Source organism: Engystomops pustulosus, chromosome 4 (genome assembly GCF_040894005.1).
Source record: "Engystomops pustulosus chromosome 4, aEngPut4.maternal, whole genome shotgun sequence".
Taxonomy (NCBI): domain Eukaryota; kingdom Metazoa; phylum Chordata; class Amphibia; order Anura; family Leptodactylidae; genus Engystomops; species Engystomops pustulosus.
This window is the reverse complement of record NC_092414.1, coordinates 24,510,318-24,530,680: the sequence shown is the minus strand read 5'-3', so window position 1 is coordinate 24,530,680 and position 20,363 is coordinate 24,510,318. Positions and strand designations below refer to the sequence as shown.

At 40.6% G+C, this 20,363-nt stretch overlaps 1 protein-coding gene across 5 annotated transcripts in view; it reads left to right on the top strand.

Annotated features, from left to right (window-relative positions):
• Positions 1-20,363, top strand: part of GRIA1 (glutamate ionotropic receptor AMPA type subunit 1) — a 178,204-nt gene that overhangs the window by 152,323 nt on the left and 5,518 nt on the right. For 3 of the 5 annotated variants that reach the window (XM_072145540.1, XM_072145537.1, XM_072145535.1), the window contains exons 13-14: positions 479-726; positions 11,677-11,791. In XM_072145540.1, the coding sequence (XP_072001641.1) occupies positions 479-726; positions 11,677-11,791 (363 nt within the window). Of the gene's footprint in view, positions 1-478; positions 727-11,676; positions 11,792-12,490; positions 12,606-20,363 lie in introns of all 5 variants that reach the window. The other 2 variants (XM_072145539.1, XM_072145536.1) reach the window with 1 other exon arrangement.

The following is a 20,363-nucleotide window of genomic DNA, read 5'->3' as shown; positions in this document are numbered from 1 at the left end:
TCTGCCTGGCAAAATCTCCAGCAACTTCCTCAAATTGTGGCATAGTCCTCTTCTTTTTTGTTTCGATAAATTAGAGATCCAAAAAGAATTGCCATATTTGAAAAGATGTGAACGTAAATGTGCTCGGTTTTGATGAGAAGTTAAACTTGGCCACAATGGCCACTTCGAAATCTTCTGCTTTGGCATAACAATATCTCCCACTCGCCTTATAAAATGTTGATTTTTCCTCATATCATGGAAAAAGTCCTCTTCTTGGTCCTTCTGTTTACCTAGAGATCTATAATTGCTATGTTCAAAAAGATTTTGGTGCCTTCTGATTTTGATGAGGTGTAAAACTTTACAAACTTCCTCAAATTGTGGCATAGTCCTCTTCTTTAGAGATCTAAAAAAATTGTCATCTTTGAAAAGAGCTCTGTTTTGATGAGGTTTCTTCTCAAATTGTTGCCAAGTCCTCTTCTTTGTCCTTCTGTTTTCCTAGAGATCTAAAATTGCTGTCTTTGAGAAGATGTGGACGTATATGCGCTCGGCCGAACCCTCCGTTTTTGTTAAGACAACCGAGGAGGGAATGAACAGAGTTAGAAAGTCCAAGGGCAAATATGCCTATCTCTTGGAGTCCACCATGAATGAGTATATAGAACAACGAAAGCCATGTGACACCATGAAGGTGGGAGGTAACTTGGATTCCAAGGGCTATGGCATTGCCACCCCCAAGGGGTCACCTCTAAGGTAAGTAGCTGAGCTCTGCCTAAATGTCCATTGATTTGCTCTTTGGCTGTATACCCAGGGGTACATGGAACAAAAACAAATTCTGCTTCAAGAACCCATTCCTTGGTATCATTCATCGCATATTGTCCATCTGCTTGGTGTCATGTCATTCTGTTATACATTTCTTTGTAAGAACATTTGATGAAACCATGAATTTTAAAACTTGGATAAAGTATCTTAAAACAGATCAGAAAAGTCTTGAAGGTCACATCAGATTAGAGTATCTGTATGGCACGGAAGCAGTGTGGGCATTTTGGATCTACCTAAAAACCTCTAGAATTATCTGGTCCTTGACAGTAGTATGTCACAATGGGATTCCTAGGGAGATGCCACCTGATGAAGAGTCTGCAATGATATGACATGCAACTCATATACACGACATATACATGACTGTGGTTTCTATTGTCCTTGGGCCACTATGTCAAAGGGGTTGTCCTATAATTAAAAATTACTTTCAAATGACTAAAAACATAATTATCTCACAGATCTCTACTCTTTATATAATGGAAATTACATGAAATGCCCACTCATCCAATTAACAGGAAAGGCAGGTCACCACCAATTCTTGCGATTGGCTGACTGGTCACTTCCTGTGTGGCAAGATGAAACCAGGAAGTTGAGAAAACACCCGGAGAACCACTGCGTTTCTTTTAGGTTTTTTAATGAAATTTGTCTAACTTGTATGTAAAACCAAATGTATACTACAAGGTGCATATTTTTATATGGTGGCCTTCAGAATAGGTAAGGTACTTTTTATATAGGTACCTTCTCAGATGATGTCAGAACACTCTATTGAGTCTATAGAGCTATATGTAGTATATGCAACTGAGCATATATACCAAGCGTAGTGTGAATAGGTCATTGAGGAACTATTTAGTAGATGCCATTGCGTCTACTATTCCAATTTTGGTCTCCTAAATCAAATGAACCATCCCTGATGTTTCTGTTACAAGGGTTATTCCTTCTTTTATAAAAAGAGAGTCTACTTTTTCCCAAAAACATCACACCCCATAGACTGTGTCTGATTTTATAGTTCAGAAATGGTTTGAACCACAACGGTGTTCAAATTTGGGGGAAGAAGAAGACCCTTGAATAGACCTCTCGTAACGTCTATTGTGACAGCACCACTAATGTCCATAGGCCGGGTCTGGTAGTGCAGGTCAGCCTCATTCAATTGCTTGGGGATGAGCTGAAAATCCAGACACAGTCCATGGACCAGAATGCCTCTATTTTTGGGAAAAACAGACCATTTTTAGTGGCATTCCAATATCCATCAAGCCATGTAATGACATGTTAAAGCTTATAATAATAACTTTGCACCAGTCGATGTAAGGTAGGTTTGGTGTCCCTCTCCAAACTTCTCTGTGTACATCCTTTGGAGTTTGTCAATGTTACGTTCTCTTTTATTTCACTTTGCTTCTATGGCGAGTTATCATTTACATCCTCGTTCTGTCTTTGATGTGATTTTTGACCCTTAATTAAAATTCCTACCATGTTCCAAAGGCTTCTGTAGTTAAGTGGTTTGACAAGAAGGATATTTAGGAGAGAGTAAGAGCTGGGTTTGACTGACATATTAGTGAAATGATCTAGACTTACTTGGTGCCAAGTCATTAATAATCTCAGAACAAGCTAAAGGACAGATGAAAGGAAGGAGATAGGATGACTTAGTCCAAAAAGATATATTATCAAATTCATGACAAGATTGGGTGATTCCTGGGCTGGCAACAGGCAAACTATAGTCTCAGGATAGATCAGTGATGGTGAACCTTTTGAAGTCCGAGTGCCCAAACTACAACGAAACCCCACTTATTTATGGCATTACGTGAAAACCTGGCAATTTAAGCATTAATGTATTACTCCCTACTCTGTCACAGCTTTCAATCGTATCTGTGTCCTGAGGACACCAATACAGTAAACAAAAAGGCAAAGAAATGAGGATTATCATTGTAGTTTCTGCTCCAGGATCCTCTGAAAAGGAAGAATTTCAAGGCCCAGAGCAGAAGATTCAAGGATAAACTTGGTGTGTCCTTCCATCCTCACTCCTCCTGTAATTCCAGGCAGCTCAGGATGGGTTCGTGGCACAACATGCGCTACCTGGGACTGCAGGAGGAAGCTTTGAGACCTGTGTAGCAAACTCTGGAGTCATGGCCTGGGTGCCCACAGTGATGGCCAGTAGTGCCATAGGTTGACCACCACTGTGATAGAGGATAATAATTTAATCTGTATTCCATCCACTAGGACAGTGGTGGCGAACCTATGGCATGGGTTCCGGATGTGGCACTCAGAGCCCTTTCTGTGGGCACCCAGACCTTCACCCCTGCACAGAGTTTGCCAGGGAGGACTCAAGGCTACCTCCTGTGGTCCAAGACAGCGAGGACGGGCCACACTCAGTGCTATTATAAAGCAACACATTCTTGGCTGCCAGGACTATAGGAGGAGCAAGAAGGTTTAATCACAGATGGATTATCGTTGGATCTCCTGCTCCGGGTCCCCTGATTCTTCCTCTTTAGGGTACCCTGGAGAGAATATACAATCCAAATTTCTCTATCTTAATTTTATTGTATTGATGATCTTAGGACGGCATACGATTGAAACCTGTGATACAGGGATCATTAAGTTACTGCTTAAATTGTCATGTTGGCACTTCGCAATATGAAAGTGGGTTTTTTGTTGTAGTTTGGGCACTCTGTCTCTAAAATGTTCCCCATCACTGTACTAGGACATTGATCAGGAGAACAAGGATCCCTTTCCTCCAAATCCATTCAGTGCTGTAGAGAATAATGGAGAAGCAGGGAGCATGCTCGACCTGCCATTCCAATCAATCATTAGGTATTGGTGATAGTATAAAATCTGAGGGCAACATGAGGACAACAATGTGCAGCATAATATGAATATAATGGTGTACATTTACCATTCTTTAGTGAATCAGGTCAGATTCTGGGCCCTCCGACACTGCGGGCCCCAAAGCAGCCGCTGTGGCTACTACAGCTGTAGATACACCCCTGTCCCAGCTGTTGCTCCATCAAAAATTTGCAGAATCCCGCGTTCTTGTGATCAGTGGGGGTCTACAGTCGTATCCTCACTGATCAGATTATTAGCTCATGTACTGTGGATTGGTACAATCCCTTTAAGTAATTTGAGAAAAAACAAAAAAGCTGATGCAAATTCTTTTCCTCCACCTGACACGGGACATATTCCTCAACATGTAGGCCGCAGCCCCTACATTTACAGACACATGTCCTTGTTCTGTTCCGCTCACACAATATTTTTGACGCCTCGGGCTGTAAGAAATAGACTGTCTTGCTGCGGCAGGAAAAACATGAAACGTGTGAAGACAGTTCAAGAGGAATGACGGAGGACGGCTGTATATGATGAGTGTAGAACAGACGCTTCTTAGAATATAACTTGTTTTCCTGCAAAGTATAACCCATAAAAAAATTCTCTTATCCGCTGAGTCTCTCAAATCTGAATCAGTCTTACTGTTCTCACATTCTTAACCAGGAAAACACAATAGAATCTTCCATTTTACTAGGGAGTTCTATAGATAAGCTGTGACATCATCTATTGTCAGTAGTGATGTAATGATGGGTCAGTGTTATCTATATAGAGGTCATTGTACAGGGAGGGGGAGGAGATAAGCTGTGACATCATCTATTGTCAGTCGTGATGTAATGATGGGTCAGTGTTATCTATATAGAGGTCATTGTACAGGGAGGAGGAGGAGATAAGCTGTGACATCATCTATTGTCAGTAGTGATGTAATGATGGGTCAGTGTTATCTATATAGAGGTCATTGTACAGGGAGGGGGAGGAGATAAGCTGTGACATCATCTATTGTCAGTAGTGATGTAATGATGGGTCAGTGTTATCTATATAGAGGTCATTGTACAGGGAGGGGGAGGAGATAAGCTGTGACATCATCTATTGTCAGTAGTGATGTAATGATGGGTCAGTGTTATCTATATAGAGGTCATTGTACAGGGAGGGGGAGGAGATAAGCTGTGACATCATCTATTGTCAGTCGTGATGTAATGATGGGTCAGTGTTATCTATATAGAGGTCATTGTACAGGGAGGGGGAGGAGATAAGCTGTGACATCATCTATTGTCAGTCGTGATGTAATGATGGGTCAGTGTTATCTATATAGAGGTCATTGTACAGGGAGGGGGAGGAGATAAGCTGTGACATCATCTATTGTCAGTAGTGATGTAATGATGGGTCAGTGTTATCTATATAGAGGTCATTGTACAGGGAGGGGGAGGAGATAAGCTGTGACATCATCTATTGTCAGTAGTGATGTAATGATGGGTCAGTGTTATCCATATAGAGGTCATTGTACAGGGAGGGGGAGGAGATAAGCTGTGACATAATCTATTGTTAGTAGTGATGTAATGATGGGTCAGTGTTATCTATATAGAGGTCATTGTACAGGGAGGGGAGGAGATAAGCTGTGACATCATCTATTGTCAGTAGTGATGTAATGATGGGTCAGTGTTATCTATATAGAGGTCATTGTACAGGGAGGAGGAGATAAGCTGTGACATCATCTATTGTCAGTAGTGATGTAATGATGGGTCGGTGTTATCTATATAGAGGTCATTGTACAGGGAGGGGGAGGAGATAAGCTGTGACATCATCTATTGTCAGTAGTGATGTAATGATGGGTCAGTGTTATCTATATATAGGTCATTGTACAGGGAGGAGGAGATAAGCTGTGACATCATCTATTGTCAGTAGTGATGTAATGATGGGTCAGTGTTATCTATATAGAGGTCATTGTACAGGGAGGGGGAGGAGATAAGCAGTGACATCATCTATTGTTTGTAGTGATGTAATGATGGGTCAGTGTTATCTATATAGAGGTCATTGTACAGGGAGGGGGAGGAGATAAGCTGTGACATCATCTATTGTCAGTAGTGATGTAATGATGGGTCAGTGTTATCTATATAGAGGTCATTGTACAGGGAGGAGGAGATAAACTGTGACATCATCTATTGTTAGTAGTGATGTAATGATGGGTCAGTGTTATCTATATAGAGGACATTGTACAGGGAGGGGAGGGGATAAGCTGTGACATCATCTATTGTCAGTAGTGATGTAATGATGGGTCAGTGTTATCTATATAGAGGTCATTGTACAGGGAGGGGGAGGAGATAAGCTGTGACATCATCTATTGTCTGTAGTGATGTAATGATGGTTCAGTGTTATCTATATAGAGGTCATTGTACAGGGAGGGGCAGGAGATAAGCTGTGACATCATCTATTGTCAGTAGTGATGTAATGACGGGTCAGTGTTATCTATATAGAGGTCATTGTACAGGGAGGGGGAGGAGATAAGCTGTGACATCATCTATTGTCAGTAGTGATGTAATGATGGGTCAGTGTTATCTATATAGAGGTCATTGTACAGGGAGGGGGAGGAGATAAGCTGTGACATCATCTATTGTTAGTAGTGATGTAATGATGGGTCAGTGTTATCTATATAGAGGTTATTGTACAGGGAGGGGAGGAGATAAGCTGTGACATCATCTATTGTCAGTAGTGATGTAATGATGGGTCAGTGTTATCTATATAGAGGTCATTGTACAGGGAGGGGGAGGAGATAAGCTGTGACATCATCTATTGTCAGTAGTGATGTAATGATGGGTCAGTGTTATCTATATAGAGGTCATTGTACAGGGAGGGGGAGGAGATAAGCTGTGACATCATCTATTGTCAGTAGTGATGTAATGATGGGTCAGTGTTATCTATATAGAGGTCATTGTACAGGGAGGGGGAGGAGATAAGCTGTGACATCATCTATTGTTAGTAGTGATGTAATGATGGGTCAGTGTTATCTATATAGAGGTCATTGTACAGGGAGGGCTTATTTATAGATTATTTAAATAGAAAATTCCCTGTAATGTTCTATATTCTCTGCATATATGTGGAGCTCTTTGTCAGTGTGTTCTTATATCATGTGCTAGTAAAGGAGCTGTAATTAGCAGCATATGTCAGTATTCTATGTAAAAACTAATCATCTATGTACTGTCTCTACAGCTGCCGGTATTAAATAAAATATGGATGTCATACGGTTATTTCTCTCTGCACTAATACTAAATCCACTGCTAGGGGATTACTTAAAGTGCAAGTTTAAAGTTTAATTCTAATCATGGAGGATTATTCCAGGGATAAATGCAGCCCTATTAGAATGGCCAGACATATACAGTGGTTAGAAACAGGTTTTTTATGTATTTTTATAATGTTCCCTTACAACATAGAAGCAGATTTTGTAGCTGCAACAAACTCTGGTTTGCCCATCGACACCTACATCATCCAGACTTAAAGGGGTTAAAATATTGATGACCTATCCTAAGACTGGTTCCTCAATACCAGATTTGTGAAGGTCCAACACTCACAATGGAGCTGGGTCCCATTTCATTTACTTGCAGTAACCAGTTCTGACCACCAGGGGCGGGTTAATACTTGCCATTGGCCCTGGGCTGTATGAGTATTCATTTCCGCCACCTTCACTAACCTTATCTTTATATCCCTTTTATAACATTTATTTCCTGATTCTGGTATAGTTGGAATTATTTCTCCCATCCTTACCATTCCCGAGCTATCAACATCAGTATTTTTTGGCTCTTTTCTGTCATCTTGGTGGAGATAGGATATTTGCTTTAGTCTAGGACCACCAATCTGACAGGAGATAGGCTCATTAGCATAGTATTAGGGTAATTGCGACCTCCAATATGCTCATGGGATACTGTCCTGAGCTGGAACCATGCACCACCGATTTGGCAGTGGAGAGATGAAAATAATGACAATGGTTGCTCAGAAATGGTGGGGATGGAGGGAAAATTTTAACTATGCCAGAATTAGTCGAAAAACAATTATTTAAAGGGGTTTTCCCACAAATCAATCTGCAGGATAGGGCCTAACATGCTGATTGTGGGGTTCCCGAAAACGAAGATCACGAAAATGAAGGGTCCGATGGGGTCCGAGTTACCTCAGTTGGACCCCTCGTTGCTGCGGTAGAGTAATGGAGCAGACAGTCATGCATGACTGTTCTTCCACATTCATCTCTAGATCTCCGATAGAGATGAATGGAGCAAGCCATGCGCGGCCATCTGCTCCATTACTCCCCAGGAGCAACAATAATAATAATAATAATTCTTTATTTATACAGCGCACACAGATTACGCAGTGCTGCACAAAGCATGTCAAATTGGTCCCTGTCCCCATGGGGCTCACAATCTAAACAACATAACAGTATGTTTTGGAGTGTGGGAGGAAACCAGCGTACCCGGAGGAAACCCACGCAAACACGGAGAGAACATACAAACTCTTTGCAGATGTTGATCTAGGTGGGATTCGAACCCAGGACCCCAGTGCTGCAAGGCAGAAGTGCTACTCACTCAGCCACCATGCCGCCCATAAGGGGTCCAACTGAGGTAACTGGGACCCCATCAGACCCCTCGTTTTCTTGATCTGTGTGGGTCTCATCACTAAGACAATTTGTGGATCCACAACCTGTGGATTGGGCCTAACTTTGATTTGTGGGAAAACTCCTTTAAGGATGCAAAGAGTTAGGATTGATGGAGGTGGTGAAAGATCTTCTTAAAATCAATTTTACTTTGAAGCTTGTTTTTGACTTGAAGCCATTCACTTGAAGACTATGTCAACCATTAACATTACCTTTGACTACATTTACATTCTGAGGACACCACGAAAGCTGAATTGGGGGGGGGGGGGGACACAAGATGTGAAATTTAGAAGTGGTGGCCCCTGAAAAGCGTGGGGAAAAAATAAAACCTCAATGACCAGAAGGGAAATAAGTATCTAGTTTGATGCAAGCTCGATGGGGAACCGGAAACCTCCCTTTGTTGAGTTTTACTTGGTAGAGTTGTCAAACCACTTAACCAAAATAAATGAAATTCTAAAAAAAATGTAACATATTACTTTTCTCCATCTCCATCTCACCCATCCTTTCTCCATGCCTTGCAAGGCTGATGGACCTTGTCTCCCACCCTGAGCCAGAAGCCCTGCGACTCACCTTCATATCTCATATGTTCCACCTGTTACAGCCTTAGGCTCATCGCTAAAGGTTTGGTCTTGTGTATGTGTGTTCTGTGTCATTCGAGAATCACTCAGAAGGATTGGTGATCCAGTTTAATCTCTATTTCTCCTCTATATGCTTACCAAAACATGAAATACCTCACCCTAGCCCCCCGCTGCCAAGGAACAGGGATAACATGGAGGTCTTAAAGGAACTTGACGGTCAACATTCCGGTTGACCGTTACGGCTGTCCAGTAATTAGCGTTTCACGTATTTCTTTTTTTTTTCCCCACTGCAAGATCCATCCTTCTTCCTCCTGTAGATTATTAAACCTTAGGTAAAAAAAAAAAGCCGCAATCGATTTCCCTTTCATTGCTGCTTTTCAAGGCTGCAGCTCCGTCACCAAGGTTAACAACGGCGATGTTGTAATAAAAGTTATGTTTAGAGAAATTGTTTTAGTGAAATTCATCATTAACTTGTAAATTAGCGCCGTGAATTAATGTGCTCCTTAGAAGGTCACATAGAAATTATTATGTGTCGGGGTTAATCAGGTGTATAATGTACTTATTAGCGACAATGGGGAAAAATACATAATTGGTTGAATGAGACTTCGAGGCACGGCTATGAGATACAAATAATATTACGAGCGATGATTTTTCACATGGGGCAACTTGGATGATTATAGCCCCATTTGAACCCCTTTTTTGATGGCCTCGAATCCAGATCAATCAATACATGATCACCCTGCCCCAATACCGAATTGTTTTTTTCAGTACAATCCTAGATTTTTTACTACACACTGGAGAGAGCCAAAAGAAGTAGTATGTAGGGTGTGTAGACATTGGGGCAGATTTATTAAGCGGTCTGAAAGTCAGAATATTTCTAGTTGCCCAATACAACCAATCACAGCTGAGCTTTCATTTAACCAGTGCTCATAAATATTTTAAAGGGGAGCTGTGATTGGTTGCCATGGCCCAGAGCAGCTACCAAACAGCTGATACCATTTGACCACCGATCTGTAGGATACACCATCCACAAATGTGGGGAAATAACCCTTAATGTGAAGGTGGACTCTCTTGAGCTGAAGAACATCAGACAGTGGCCAAAGGCCGAAAAAATAGTTTTTCATTTCCCTCAGTGCCTGTATTCACCAAATTTGCCAAATTTAGCCACAAAATGTATGACAACAAATGTGGAACTGTATTGGCGGCCATTTAAGGTTTTCTTAGAAGTAATATTGAAAAACAGAGATGTCCCACCCCTTGATGATCCCCCTGTATATTTTCTACCAATTCATATTTATCTGGACCATCATGGATGAATTTGAGGAATATTTTGTTACTCATTCATTGTAAGAAGAGTTAATTTTCTAGAAAAATAATAATGATCTTCTCAAAACTTTGGTGGCTTCAGATAGATGACCATAGAGTCCTTCATAGCATGAGGTAGAGTGGGGCCTATGACAGGGCTGGTTTTAGACAAAGTGATATATAGATAATAGATATACAGATATTTAGATAGGAGATAGGCACATTATAGGATATAGATCTGTCTATAGACAGATAGATGATAGATATATAGACAGGTGATAAATGATAAGCATCTTCATCTGAGCATTTAACCAAGGGGTATTAAAAGAGCACTACATCCTCTGCCCACAAAAGTCCAAAAGCAGGGGGCCCCTTTAAGACAGGGGGCCCTGGAAAAATGCCCAGTTTGCCATTCCCTAACACCAGCCCCGCCTATGAACCTCTTAGCCGCTTGCCTAACTTTTTCTAACTTAACTTTACCTAACAATATGTCACGACCACCAGGGTATTTTGGGCTCCACTGGGTAAAAAAATTATATTTGTCTCCTGTGGATGTTAATATGTCTTAATGCTGGGGTGGGGGGAGCAGGTACAACTTGCAGAACTTCTCCCACCGAAAAATACAGAGGTTAATACCTATTGGGCTGCAGGATTGGTTTAACAGAGGACCTACTCTACAGGACCATATACTTGCTAATTACTTTTAAGTCCCTTTTTATTCAGAATTGTAGCTTCCCATATTTAGATTTGTGGTGCAAGTTTTAGACAGTACAACAGTACTGCATATAATGGGGGGGGGGATTTATCAAAAGGGTATAAGAGAAAAACTGTTCTAGGTGTTTAGGGGAACCAATCAGAGCTTAACTTTTCTTTTCCCACAGCAATTTATAAAATGAAAGTTGACTTCTAATTGGTTGTGATGAACAACTAAAACAGTTTTTCTCCCAGGCCCTTTTGATAAATGAGGTCCAATGGGGGTTATTTATCATACGCCGGAGGTAGCCACGCCGACCCTCCGGGTGCAGTCGGTTAGGCCAAGAGCCTCCAGCCTATTCATGTATCCAGTGGATAGTTGCACAGCTTTTACTTCTACAACAGGTCTTACCGGGGACTTTACACAGGAGAGTGTCCTGGTACAGAAGTCCTGAAAAATAGCCCCAATATGTCTATTAAAGACAGTGTTAGTAGTTTTATATTGCTATCATGGAACTCTTGCTAGCCCTCTGGCTGAATATGGCTGCATCGAATGGATTCACATGCATGGCTGTGAACCTACCGGTACTTAGCATGTCAATACGCTTGCCTGCCTTACAACTGGTTCAGACACCTGAGATGTATATTACAGACATAGCATTTAACTAAAGCCATACAAAATATCCCTCGAAGATGCCATTTTCCTGAAGACCTGCATGCACTGCGGTGACGGAGCTGGAGCAGGGATGGGGGCATGAGGTGGTCTAGGATGAAACTTGCAGCTGGTTCACCTATCCTTTGTCTCATGACCTCATGAGTGATTTCTCAAGCTGTAACTTATCAAGTGTTATCTATTCATTTTTAAAGAAATCCAGTAAACCTGGCAGTATTAAAACTGAACGAGCAGGGGCTATTGGACAAATTGAAAAACAAATGGTGGTACGACAAGGGAGAATGCGGCAGCGGGGGAGGTGATTCCAAGGTCAGCCCCAGTAAGAACAAACTAGCGGGTAACAAAACAGCATGATAGTAACCAGCAACTGCCCGGTACTCCTTTTATGCCAGGGCCCCGGTGCCGTCTACTAACAGGTAGGCCTCCATGGAAATATACCTTGAAGCCACATCAAAGACAAACAAAAATAGTGTATACAGATCCAAAAAATTTGATCCAAAAAATACTTATGGAGCATAAGTAATGTGAATGATACTTGAAGGCCCCATCATGCACCAGATGTTTTTGTAAATGATGTCTATGGAGTACAAAATCGGGAAAATATGAAAAGTTTATCTATTCGAAATGTTATATTAAGTCATGAAGACAAATATCGATAACTGCCGTTTAATAAAATGCACCAAAATTTGACTATGTTGGCCAAGTGAGAAGAAATTAGGCAACCAAGTCACCGGGTGCAAAAAATAAAAGTGGTTCTTCCACCGGCATAGGGTGGGTGTTGCTGGTTACTCAAAGTGATATAGTTAATACTCATCTGGCTTGGCTGGAAGAGAGGGGTGCTAGGGGATGGAGGGTACGGGTGGGGGCGCTTGATAGAGTATTGAAGCGTATCACTTTGTCATGGTTCACGCATACGTCAATGAATGCCTCAATGAAATGTTGCTATGCTACTGAATAACATAAAATAACATTGGTGATGTTATTTATGTTATTTCCCATGGTTTGAAGAGGTGCTGTAAACCTAGCGGTATTGAAACTCAGTGAGCAAGGCGTCTTAGACAAGCTGAAAAGCAAATGGTGGTACGATAAAGGGGAATGTGGAAGCAAAGACTCCGGAAGTAAGGTTAGTCACGCCCATTACAGAGTTCCCACCAATGATCACGTGATTCTACGGGGGGCCTTCTGATTCGTTACCAGAGTTTTGATTTCTTAGACACTTCTTTACTGTAGCAAGCCATGTCTATTTGTTTCAGGTTCCTTTCAACAACTCGATTTACATTTAACCTACTAAAAAGCCGATACCAGATTTAACCGATAACAAAAAATATAACCCAAAAAAATGTAAAAATAATGTTCTATTAAAAAAAATAGCAATTAAATAAATAAAAGAATGACATCAAAATAAACCTTTTGAAATTTTTAATTTTTTTAAACAAAATTTTATTTAAGCCACCTGCTTACAAAGCATAGAAAAATTATACTGTTCATACAATAGGAGTTTAGTTCCGAATTTTAACATACATAAAAGTAAATCATCATATAACATACAAAGTAAGTTTTAAACCAACTATAACAAAAAAGAACAAGCAAGACTACAGTGATGTTCTCGAAATTTGTAATTTAATAACAATTTTATTTGGTTAAAATATCTCAGAAAGACTGGAATATTGAGGTTCTAACCCTCAAGAAATGTTCTCATATACTAACACATTTAACATATCTATATGACCACTAGGGGAATAGAATACGATACATAAAAAATAAATATTCTATACATAAAAAATACATTTCTTACAATTAACTGAAAAAAAAATTTCTGCCGTTTTATTTTTGTTGAAATTTAGAATTATATTTGAAAAAATTTGTTTCTAGACTCAAGTTTTCTTATGCAATTCCAAGTGAAATTACAATTTTTAATTTTGTCTACAATTTTTTTCTTAGTTTGTAAAAAATAAACATTTTTAGGAAAAATTTTGAATTGGGGTGTGCAAATTTTACAAAAAGTGTTTTTTATTTAGTTTATGGGCTGTTTGTTATGTCTAAGACACGATCCCCTACATTGGGATGATCTGCAATACAAACTTGTGGAAAGGAGGGGCAGTTAAAGTTATTAATTTGAAATTTTGGAGTATTCTAGATTTCGAAAAATAGAAGAACACTACACTACGACCCCCCCCCCCCCCAATTGCCAGTGGCAGCAATTTGGTCTACTGGCTCTGTATCCCTTAGGACCACCAATTCTCATGTCATGCACATTGTACATGTGATGGCTGAGAAAGTAGCTGGTCACATTAGTTTCAAGATATGACCACGCTTTAGCCCTAGCCATCACGTGCACAATATATGTGATGGTATCAGAAACATAGATTGGAGATACTCTTTAGGGACAACGTGAATGGGTGGATGTTTACTCTAGAGTGGTAAGTGTAGGTGTTTTGATGCTTAGACAATACTGACGCCTTCAAAGAATCTTGAAAAATCCTTTAAATCTTTGTAACAGTCATCTCCAAAACTCGAGTGCCCAATGGCTACAGATGAGCAAACCCAATGTTCACGTTCGGTCGGGCAACTCAGTCATGTTGCCGGATTGGTGGCAATATGTCTCCTGGCCATAGCCATAGCTAGTTGCTAGGGGCGTTAATTTGCCGGATTGGCTGTTTGGCCTCCAATCTGGCAATATTTCCAATTTGCATGTCCGAACACGAATGTTGGTTCATCTCTACTAATGATCTCTATGATATCGACGTATCAGTTACACCTAAATTCTGAATGTGCTGCTTTGTACTATATTCATCCTAACAGCATAGTAAAATTTACTACCCAATAATTTTATACGATCTTTAAGTGCACTTTTGACTGCTCAAGTCCAAACATCCACTTATCACGTCTCTAGAGCTCTCTAGTCTTCATCCTACAGCCAATATTATAAAACATCTGTCTGACAATCTGCTACAACAGACCGATGATGTTAATTGCAAACTGATGCCCACCCAATGTTATCCCCCCCCCCCCCCCCAGTACCCAGTACTAGGAAATACAGCTCAGCCTACCAGAACCTATACAACAATACAACAGTCCAAACTTTTTTATTTTGTGGCACTGATTGTCTTATGTCTTCAAAACACTCACCGTTATGTTGTATACAGGGAAGCCATTTTGAACACAAGAACCTTAAAAATAATTAAAATAAACCTGTAATAATAACGGACTCTATGGATAAAAGTTATATATAGGATAATGTTAAAAATAGTATTTTTAATTTATAATGTAGTTTTTATAAAATATTCATTTTCTACAGAAAAAATTCCCTGAACACAAATACAGTTTTTTTTTCCTTTGCTTTTGATTAGTCAATTTTTTATTCTTAACTTTATTTTAATTTCTGTATGTTGGGATGAATTGTGTTTCATGTCATATTGTAAATTTGAAATATTCACAAGATTCTTTAGCAGAAATATGGAAATATGGAAAGGGACAAAAAAATTTTTAATGGAACTAAGCATTCAAATTATGCCTATACACCTTGAGGTGAACCACTTTGATACAATATGACCAGTTTCAATTGCTTTTTAACACTTTAACATGTAAAGACTCTTCAGTGAACACTTTGGATTGTCAAAATTGAAAAAAATTTGGTTAAAGTTTTTCTTTAAAAAAAATCTACAAATCCCTTTTAGGCTTTTTCACCATCACCAATAAGATTTCAGCTAAGCTCACAGTTTTAGTCCCGTATATCTATGGAATATATCTATGATGTAGTGTCAACTGTAACAATCTCATTATATCAGGGCCAACCATAGTGTTATTGCCCCAATATGGGTAACATTGCTGTTGAGCAAACAAGCCTTCGACCATCAGCTATGACTCCCAACCATCATATATATGATGATCAGCTTTGACAAAAGGGAAAAAGTTGCTTTCAGATCCCTCTGGCAGGGGCTACTCTCCTGACATGAAAGGATTGGGCAGTTGATTCCCCAACATTATGCAATCGGGGAAGAGTTGGTAGAGAGTTGGGAGACCCCATACACATTAGATGGCCGGCTAACCTGATTTTCCTCTAAGTGGAGCTACATTTTAGTAACAGCCAGAGTATAACCTATGTTCCAAATACTTACCATTCAATGCCATTCACCCTTAAAGGGATTGTCCACTTTAAGCACATTCCAGCAAATAATTGATATTATTTGTATAAGTAAAAGCTATAAGTTTTTCCAATGCACTTTCTGTATCAATTGTTCATGGATTCCAAGATATCTCCTTGTTGTCTGCTTGAGGTCATGCAACAGGAAGCTTCAACATTTACTTCCTGTAGATAAACACCGGTCCATTGTCACGTGATGTCACACAGGTGTATGGCTCATTATAACACACAGTGGGGCACATTTACTAAGGGTCATGCGCCAGTTTTCTGTTGGATTACTTTCCAGAGTAAACTGCTTGCACAGGTATTTAAGAAGTGTCCGAGACACATTTGTGTTCCACATGACCCTTTTGTGGCGCAGCTGCAGTAGTCATCATGTGACACAAATTAGGGGGCGTTCCAGTGCTCAGTCTTAAAGTCCAGAAGTGTGTTGCGCGCTCCATGTTAAAGGTGCACCAAAAAAAGTGGTGCACTCTTTCGGAGCTGTGCCGAGGGTACCAGATTCATGAAGAACGGACATCAGAAATCCTTAACCTGGCGCACCCTGCACACTTCACAGGCAAATTGCATATAGTTCAGTTTGCAATGTTGTTGGTAAATGTGCCCCAGTGTCATCAAAGCTGTGTGAGCATGGATCGGCGTTTATCAACAGGAAGTAAATGATGAAGCTTCCTGTTAATAAACAAAATAGAAAACCATGATAAATGTATACAGAAAGTATATTAGAAATGTAATACTGTATATACTCGGGTATAAGCCGACCCGAGTATAAGCCAATCTACCCAATTTTAACACAAAAAACTGGGAAAACCTATTGACTCGAGTATAAGCCTAGGGTGGGAAATTCATTGGTCACAGCCTCCACCCAGTATATATAGCTAGCCAGTGTTTGCGCTGCCATTAGCACACACTATGATGTCAGCAAATGGCCGACGTCATGATGCATACAACAGCACCACACAGTGAAACGGATTGCCGAAGAAAAAGAGGACCTGCGGGGTCGTTGGGAAGGTGATTACAGTTTTAGTGTTATAGTTAGGGTTTTACGGCATGTTTTTTGTGTTGAAAAACTCAGCTTATACTCGAGTATATACGGGAAATTTTCATTGCACAAACAATATTAATTATTTGCTTTAATCTGCTTAAAGTGGACAACGCCTTCAATGGTTTCTCATAGGAAATCACCTCTACGGCAACAACAATTTCCAAGGCTTTCGGGACAAGACCTGCTGTGTGCTTCTCTAATGAGGACTGCCATATGGTAGAGGTCTACCACCTTCTAGATGAGTTCTCCAACATTTTTGAATTTAGCATCAGGATTAATTTAGCTAAATGTATCAAAAGTAATTAAACTGAGGCAACTGCACTCGAGCTATATAGATTATTAATCTTTATTGTTCTTCATAGAATACTATAGGTGAACGGTTTAAGGCATTAGATTGAAAAAGCCTTGCAGCAGTTGCATCTATATGTACTACAACATCATATTCATGTAACCACTGATCCTTTTTTACAGTTGATTTTGGCTTTAAAATTATTATTTTTTTTTTTTTAACTTTTGGTGAGATAAGGTTATAGTCCAGACCAAAAATGGAGCCATTGCCTAAACAATCCATTTCTTATTCCATTTCTATATGTTCATATCACATGAAACACAATCCAATTTAGGGCTCATTTGCAATAGGAAGAGTCTGTAGAATTTCAGCATCAGTACTTCTGGATAGCTGGTCATAGAGAACTTCCTTCTAGTTAAAGGAACACTCCAGTTGAAGATAAGTCATTGGATAATACATGGTTCAGGGCCTGAAGGGAGGGGCATAATTCATTTTCATTGTATAACACGAACCTTGCTAGAACCTAGAGTCATGCTCCTCCCTTCAGGCCCAATGAATCAGCTTTGACTGGAGTCTCCTTGAAGACATTTTTGGATTGTACATAAAAGATCGGAATGATGTCAGTCCAACTAGAAGTTGCAGATTTTAATCCATCAACAATATCTAGCAAAAAGAGGAAGAATGGGCTGGAAGACCAAAGTGATGGTTAAGGTCAATGCAAGTCGAAACTGTAATACTACAGTATTAGGCTACATTCACACGGACGTATGAAAAAGGCCGTATCCGTACTGTACCGTTTTTTTACGGATTATATACGGCCACATTCATTTCAATGGACAATACGTCTGACCATTTGTATTGCCGTTGGTAACACCGTTCCATACCGTACCATATACTGGCCATATAAAAATATAGAGCATGTCCTATTTTCTCCCGTATTTCAGTTCCGTATGCCCTAGAAGTCTATGGGGACGTATAAAATACGGGTTACATACGTGCTGCATACGGATGAAAAACGTCACGTTTATACGGCCCGTAAATACGGGACTGGAGAAATCATACGGTCGTGTGAATGTAGCCTTAGAACAACAACCCCTTGTAGACATTCGCCATCTCTCCCCTTATGATGCCATCAATCATATCTAAATATTAATCGTAAACCTCCAGATAAATGTCCCATTTCTAGAAATGTTAAACCCACACTTCGTTTTCAGTTTCACTGCACTAATAATAAAGAATTCTGCCAAAGGTGATGTCCATTCTTTAGACTGCCATAATAATGGGCCAAGAAATCTCTATGGATGTAATTTCCAACCTTCTTTTTGGAATTGAACTCCATCCAGCATGTTAGGCCATGCATATAACTTCTTCCTCTTCTTATTTTTCTATGCTGTCAATTAGCAATTCTCTGATGCTTTAGCACAGCATCACATGGGCAGCTAGAGCAAGTATCTATCCATCTCTGTCTGGTTGGAGGACAGTATAAATACAGTTTTGACTGTATTCTCAAAAAAGAGCCCATAAGTGTTTCCAATATACTGTATATACTCAAGTATATGCCGAGTTTTCCAGCACAATATTTGTTCCCGAAAAAGCCCCATTTGCCTTATACTTACCTCAGAAGTTCAGCACCTCCTCTCTCTCAGCTTCCTGCGTAACAGCTCAGGTAGAGATGGGTCCATGCATTCTGCTCGCCATACGATGATGAGCCTTGTCACCGCATGATGACATCAAAGTATGCACAGGAAAAGCGCATGGACCTGTCTCTACCCTTGCTGTTACACAGTAAGCTGAGAGGGAAGAGGATCTGCAGGGAGTGTCGGAGGTAAGTGCGAATATATAACACATTTTTATATAACAAGGGGATTCTGGGCATTTCATTAGTGGGGAGGCTGCTGAGCATTTCATTACTGGGGGTGGCTTCTGGGCATTTATACAGGTGAAGGCTGCTAGGAATTTCATTACTGGTAAAGGCTGTTGGGCATATCATTAGTGGGGGAGGTAACTGGGCATTTCATTACTGGGAGAGGCTGATGGGCATTTCATTAGTGGTGGAAGCTGCCGGCATTTTCTTAGTCAGGGGAGGTTGCTGGACATTTCATTAGTGAGGAGAGGCTGCTGGGCATTTCACTACTGGGGGAGGCTACTGGGCATTACATTACTGGGGAGGCTGCTCGGCATTTCATTACTAGGGGAGGCTGCTGGGCATTTCATTATTGGAGGAGGCTTCTGGCCATTTTATTACTGGGGGAGGCTACTGGGCATTACATTACTGGGGGAGGCTGCTGGGCCTTTCATTACTGGGGGAGGCTGCTGGGCATTTCATTACTGGGGGAGGCTGCTGGGCATTTCAATACTGAGGAGGCTGCTGGCCATTTAATTAGTGGGGGAGGCTGCTTGGTATTTTTATTACTGAGGGAGGCTGTTGGGCATTTCATTACTGGGGGAGGTTTCTGGTCATTTCATTACTGGGGTGGCTGTCAGGCATTACATTACTGGGGTAGGTTGCTGGGCATTTAATTACTGGGGGAGGCTGCTGGGCATTTCATTATTATAGTGGCTGCTGCTGGGCATTTTATTAGTGAGGTGAGGCTGTGACTAATGCATTTCACACCCTTGGCTTATTAACTCAAGTCAATGGGGCTCATTTACTAAGGGGCCGAATCGCCGGGTTTCCCGAATATTACCATTTTGCGCCGTTTGTCCCTGAATTGCCCCGGGTTTTTGGCGCATGCGATCGGATTGTGTCGCATCGACGCCGGCTTGCACACGACGGAAATCCGTTGCATCGACGCCTGGCCGCTGGAAAACTTGACGGATTCAGAAAAAACACGGTATTTTTTTTAAAAAATTGTGTCACAAGATCAGCACCGAGGAGAAGAAGGTGAACTCCGGTGGACCTCGGCACAGCAGCGACATCTGGTGGACTTCGGGCGCACGGACCTTAGTGAATCCCGGCAGACCCGGATCCTCGTTGGAGAACGCGCCGCTGGATCGCGACTGGACCAGGTAAGTAAATGAGCCCAATATGTTTTCTGGTTTTTTTGTGGTAAAATTAGGTGCCTCAGCTGATACTCAAAGTAGCATCCAGAAGTATTCTGAGCTATTGTCAGTTACACCTACTGCAAATGACTCCCACTGTTGTTCTCTTCTTTAACCGTAGCCATAATATACAACTTATTCCCAGAAAAACACATGTAACACAAATAATAAATGTTATTTTTACTTTGTGTTCTATTCTCATCATCCCTTTTATTTTATGTGCTATAATCCTATTTTCATGTTCTTGCTTCAGTTCAAAAAGATCAATATATTTTTTTCATTTCTTCAGGTCGTAAGCATTTCCAAGAAGATTATTTTCACATTGCATGTTCAATCGGGAGTCACCAGCAATCGCTCTACA